Source organism: Limulus polyphemus, unplaced genomic scaffold (genome assembly GCF_000517525.1).
Source record: "Limulus polyphemus unplaced genomic scaffold, Limulus_polyphemus-2.1.2 Scaffold1323, whole genome shotgun sequence".
Classification (NCBI taxonomy): domain Eukaryota; kingdom Metazoa; phylum Arthropoda; class Merostomata; order Xiphosura; family Limulidae; genus Limulus; species Limulus polyphemus.
Window position 1 is genome coordinate 185,953 of NW_013666933.1, and position 5,971 is coordinate 191,923.

Consider the following 5,971-nt stretch of genomic DNA (forward strand, 5'->3'; position numbering starts at 1 on the left):
ATTTCTTTTGCAACATCTCAACCAACAATTGGTCCAGTTAACCATGCTATTTTCAAGTTTTGAACAACTCGACTTTCAAGACCTACGTATCTATCTACATGTGCCGATGTTTCCATTTATCAACGTTATATTTTAAGATCTGTGCAAGAACTCAGCTAACAGATGTTTCCATATATAAAATCTATCTTCAAGTTTTGTACAACAAAAAACCTTTTCAAGTATTTGCTAAGTCTTAAATTTCTTGTTTTTATGTATATTTTGTATCTGTTATATATTTTTTAACAAAATAACTAGCATCTAATAATTAAAAATGGATTAGGTTAAATAATAAAACTTAAGTACAAAAAAATTTTGGTCATCACTCCTCGAGCAATGCACAAGCAGTTACTACCAAGTTAGATGTTTATGATGTAATCTAATTCGTTTTCTTACTCCCTATATCACCCACCTATTTACTGCTTGTAACAATACTTAACATGGTTCAAACAGCAATAAAATAATAAAATTGAATTAAAGCATTTGTGAAAAGTTAAGTGGTCTAAAGTTTTTAAGATAAATAATTGTAGTTGTAAGTTATAATCTGTAATTGTTCTAGTGAAAAAAAAACATATTTTTGATTTTATTTCATACTTTTCAACATTTGCTGCAGATGGTGCTGGGGTAGAGAAAATAAGAGATAAAGTACAAACTTTTATTGAAAAAACATTTGATATTCGTTTAGGAGGTTCCAGAGATTATGGAAATGAAATATGAAAGGCAAGAAATAATATTTTTATTTTTAATATGCAAATCACCTTGTAGTCAGACTAGTCAGAATCAGTGTTAGACCGACTCAGTAAATTCACAGAAAAATATTTAGTGAAAATACTTTATTAAGAATTCTGATTTTTTTTTGTGTACAACATACTTGTAACAAGTAAAAGTACCCGTCCCCAGTGACCAGAAAAGTTTATGTTAATCCAGCAAAATTACCCATCCCCCATTTATGGGAAACGTTTAAGGTAATCTATCAATATAAATTATTGCATGGACTTTAAAAAGTTTAATTATGTTTCATGCTTGGTTCCACTAAGAGCCGAAGCTCCAAGCTACTTATACCACCCACTGCAAAAAGTAATTGTTGAGTATTTCAGTCACACTAAGAGCTGCTCAACGATAACAAACAGTAAATCTACATATTTATTCTTAAGTTACATCACATTTTGAAATGTAAATGACAGTGTGATTAATTCCTAACAATTTAGTGTAGAATATCCTGCTTGCAAAATAAAATTTGACATCAACATTATTCATGCTTGTTCTCCTGCCATTTGAAAAGTGAATGTTGAGCTTTGCCAGCGTATGCAACTTTTCAAATTGGAGACAGACACCATGATTCGCAAAATATATAAGATCTTGACTAAAAACTTATCAAATTCTGTGAAAATGCAATTAGTAAATTTAGAATTATGGTAATCAATGCTATGTATAGCTTCACAGAAATGGAGGTTAATGAAATGCACCAATACTGTACACCTAGGGTTAAGGAAGTAAACTTGTCTGTAAAATCCTTTCTTCCTTGAGGGATGAAGGAGTAAATTACTTCTACAATCTTCCTTCTCGGGAACTCAACTTTGAGGAAGTAAACATGTCTGTAAAGTCCTTCATACTTTAGAAATCTACTCTGAGCAAGTAAGTCAGTAAAAGAATTCTCTACTTTGGGATATTACTTTACAGCAGTAAACCTGTCTGTAGATCTTCACTACCTTTGGTATCCTACTCTGGAAAAGCTAACTATGTATAAAAGCATACTAGATGGTTCTTTTCTATTTAGTTTAAAAATTGCTCACCTAAAATTTTCAAGAGTTTCACACATGTGTGCATACAGTTAAGCATATAGGTTTAATGACACAGATTGGTTTTGAAATGTGACTATACTTGTGGTTGCATTAGTTTACTTATTGTTATGGGTCATTACCTTTTACTGTTACCTAAAGCTTTCTCTTGGAAGAGTCTGCTCCATAATTATATAGGATAGTTATTACTTAGTATCTGTAGAGGTTTCGACAACACCTTTTTCACATCTCAAGGATGTATTTTGTACTTTGTTTGGTCTCTTTCTTCAAAATCAGTCAGAGTCTAATTCAGATCTAATTCCACACAACAGTTTCTGCCATTCCTCCTGTTATCTTTGGTTACTACCCAAAGTTCAATCAGTACATCTGGGAATACCACAAAAGTAAGCTCGTTTTTCCTAACACGTGATCCTACTCTGGGAATGTAAAACTGTTTGTAAAATCCACAAAAGACCCAGATGTTATCCAAAACTTCAAGCATTTATTTCTAGATATAAAGCCAATAAAAATAGGAACATCTTAATGAAATAAAGTAATAACTAAGTGAAGATACCATGACAAATTAGTTGGTAAAATAATGCTAAACACCTTAAAGAAAGTAAAGTTCTTCTTATTACCTAACTTGAAGTTCTTTATTTTTGTTCTATTTAAAATTTTTAGTCAAATGGTTTGGTTGTTTTAAGCACAAATCTACACAATGGGCTGTCTACGCTCTGCACACCATGGGTATTGAAATCCAATTTTTTGTGTCATAAGTCCTACAGACTTACCACTAGGTGGCCTAACCAAATGGGAGATTCAAATTGAATTTAATGTTACTGGAATCACTTGAGTTTACGATAATAAAAACATCAACATCAATTCTGATATTAGAGCCAATTTTATAAATTAAATTCCCACACTTTTCTAAGAGTCAACAGTTTTTGACTGTCAATGTTCCTAATTTAACTCGCAATATTTACAATTTATTTTGGTTTCATATTTGTTTTTCATTTCACAATAGCACCTTTTATGTGTTTTTTATGAAACATTTTATAGTTATTAAAACATATTTTCAAGACTAAGATCATAATTCACAGTAAATTTTACAACTAAAATTATTTCACTATTAGGGTGCCACGTCATCACAAATCATATCAAAAAATAGGTATTAGATAATACATATATCTTACTAATATTTAATTGAAGATGGGGTGATGAGAAACCCCACAGAAAATAAATGTCAGAAATTATAAAAAAATATATTACCAGTAATTTATTGAAGACAATTTCAAGACACTTTTGATTATTCTCCAAATTTATAGCACAAGGAGCCATATCTGCTAACAGTTTCAACAACTCTAAACTAACATCTGTCCCTTCTTCTATAGTGGGAATACTTTCGAGTACTGGAACCACTTGTTTACAGAAATACTGAACAAATCGACCTGAGCTGACGTATGGCTAAAAAAACAGTAATGAAAAGATATATCACACTGAAGTTGAACTGTTAGCACTGACTTCTATATCTTTGCACTACAACATATAAATTACAAATAATTTTTCAAACAAGATTTACAATAATGATTATTATTTTTTAAATGTTCAACTACATCAAGTACTTTATACTTCAAAAATCAGTCCTTCAAAACAACTGTCACTGGATAATAGTGAACACAGCTACATCAAGTACTTTATACTTGAAACATCAGTCCTTCAGAACAACTGTCACTGGATAATAGTGACCACATTTCAATTTCAACAATTTTGATGTTTCACGTTTTTTAAGGTTTATAACAACTAACTGACACTCAATCTTACCAGTTTTTGCCACTTTATATCTACTGCCAGTAAACTGAATAATTCTGAATATGCAACAAACTATTTAGGAAAAATAAAGTACATACACAGGACAAAATTTTAAAATAACTTGCAACAGATTAAGTCAATTCCTAAATATAAGAGCTCGTGCAACATAAGAACCAAGTTTAACTACTGCTAAAGTCAAAATTGCTATGCAAATGCTTGACAATAAGATATTTCCTCTACTAATTTTGGTTTATAGTGGCATATCATACGAAAATCCCTTAAAATGAGATCTATGAACAATAAGACATCTTTCTTTTTATGAAAAAATAAAAAAAATACTTATGTTGACAATTTAAACATACATTAATTAGCTAAAAACGGAACAGCAAGTATCAAACTATTCTTAAATTGCTATTACAATGTTGATAATGCTAAATAAAAATGAGTGGGAAGTGAGAAATCAAGGCATGATGGACTGGCACAAGTTTTAATTAGATTTTTTTTTCAGTTAATAAGTTCTGTTTAAATGCACCTTCAATAACCGAAGAATTCAAACTACGTGCCACCTCAAGTTTCAACTGAGTACGAGTCTCAGTCAGAGCTCTTAGCTTCCACATGTTCACTGTAACAATTTCTTTTATTTCCTTTGTTTATTTTTTAATGTATTTTGATTAAATATACTTTTTTTTTTTATTTTGATGAGTTAGTATCACAAAAAAGAAGCAGAATTAGTATTCTCCACGACTTCAAACTGCAGTTAACCTATTGACGATACAGTTCAACTCCAGCAGTTGAATGAAAGTGTGTTGTATACAGTGTATGGTTCTTAAAGCAGCTGCAGCCAAAGGGTTAATATTCTACTGAAAACTTTGAGAGATTTTTTTGTGCTAAAAAAGTAATAACAAAAAATACAACTTACATTAAAAAATGGTAGGGCTTGTCTAATACACTGCATGACTCTCACAACACTATCAGAATCAGTGTGCTGAAAATACAAGTATAATTTTTTATAAAAGGGGTGTGCTTTAAATCATTTATATATTAAGCATCAGAAAAAATATAACTAATAAAACAAATTATATTTTGAATTGTTTGAGTATTTTTATATTCAAGATACACAAATACACACACTTACACAGTATACCTTTGAAAATGATGCACGTGTTACGTCAAACTAATCAGGTGATTAACTTTACATTTTTGTACATCAGTAAATTTGGGTTGTTTATCTAATATTTGTACTTTAAAAGCTGTTAATCTTTATAACATTTGAACTCAGAGAAATTTTTAATTTCGTACAAAAAAAAAAAAAAAATGATGCACACAAATGTCATTCAAAAAGTTGCATTCTTACACTGTATACTACTGTTGGATAGTTTTCAGAGCTTCGACTTGATCAAATTTTCCACTAAGAATATTTACAAGTTTTAATGGAGACAGAGTCACTTATTTGTTTACACCTCTCGTTCTTCTACATGTCTGGCACCTCCACAAGAATGCCCTTTTTAAAAGTGAAAACCTTTTCATCCAATCAGTCCAAAGTAAAAGAAACAAAATTGAAGTGATAAAGATTAGCTTTCTAATATTCCAGGCATCTTAGCATCTAGTCAGATTGGAAACAAAGTGCAACCTGTAAACCCTTTAAAATGGTTTTGTGTAGTTATATCCTTAAAATGTTTTTTCACAATGACAATTTCTACCAATAATAAATACAAATGTTTGCATTGTATCACACAAATATTGAATAATTCTACACACATTTAAAAACACAGAATTTGAAGTGTATAACTTTCGTGCGTTAAATTCAAAAACAACTTTGAAAAAAAAATTATGTTTTAAATTGTTTGTTCATCATAAAACCCAAAGTTATATATAATATCTTACACAGTTCTTTATTAAATCTAATATGAATTTAAAAGGAAATCAACCCTACCTTCTCAAGAACATGCAATGGCCGATTTTTTAACCTCGCCTTTCCTAAATAATCTAGTTACTGTAATCTTACTGCTAACAATACCCTACCTCAAACTCTTTGTCTATGTCCAACATATCAACTGCCATGTCTACTAATGTTTGCTGGCCAGGTATTGTTTTTGAAAGTTTAAGTCCTGATAAAACACTCATCAGGGTAATAAATTCTTCTCCTGTTACATCTTGCATTATCTGACAAACAAAAACAGATACAATGTTACATCTTCCATTATCCTGACAAACAAAACAGATACAATGTTACATCTTCCATTACCTGACACACAAAACAGATACAATGTTACATCTTCCATTACCTGACAAACAAAAACAGATACAATGTCACATCTTCCATTACCTGACAAACAAAAACAGATACA

At 30.4% G+C, this 5,971-nt stretch overlaps 1 protein-coding gene across 1 annotated transcript in view; it reads right to left on the bottom strand.

Moving 5' to 3' along the window:
• The window catches only part of LOC106463095 (apoptosis inhibitor 5-like), a 30,570-nt gene that overhangs the window by 11,614 nt on the left and 12,985 nt on the right, over nucleotides 1-5,971 (bottom strand). Inside the window, exons 5-7 of the mRNA XM_013923064.2 lie at nucleotides 5,646-5,786; nucleotides 4,543-4,608; nucleotides 3,084-3,278 (exon numbers count right to left, since the gene is read on the bottom strand). Coding sequence (XP_013778518.1) covers nucleotides 3,084-3,278; nucleotides 4,543-4,608; nucleotides 5,646-5,786 — 402 coding nt within the window. The remainder of the gene's footprint in view (nucleotides 1-3,083; nucleotides 3,279-4,542; nucleotides 4,609-5,645; nucleotides 5,787-5,971) is intronic.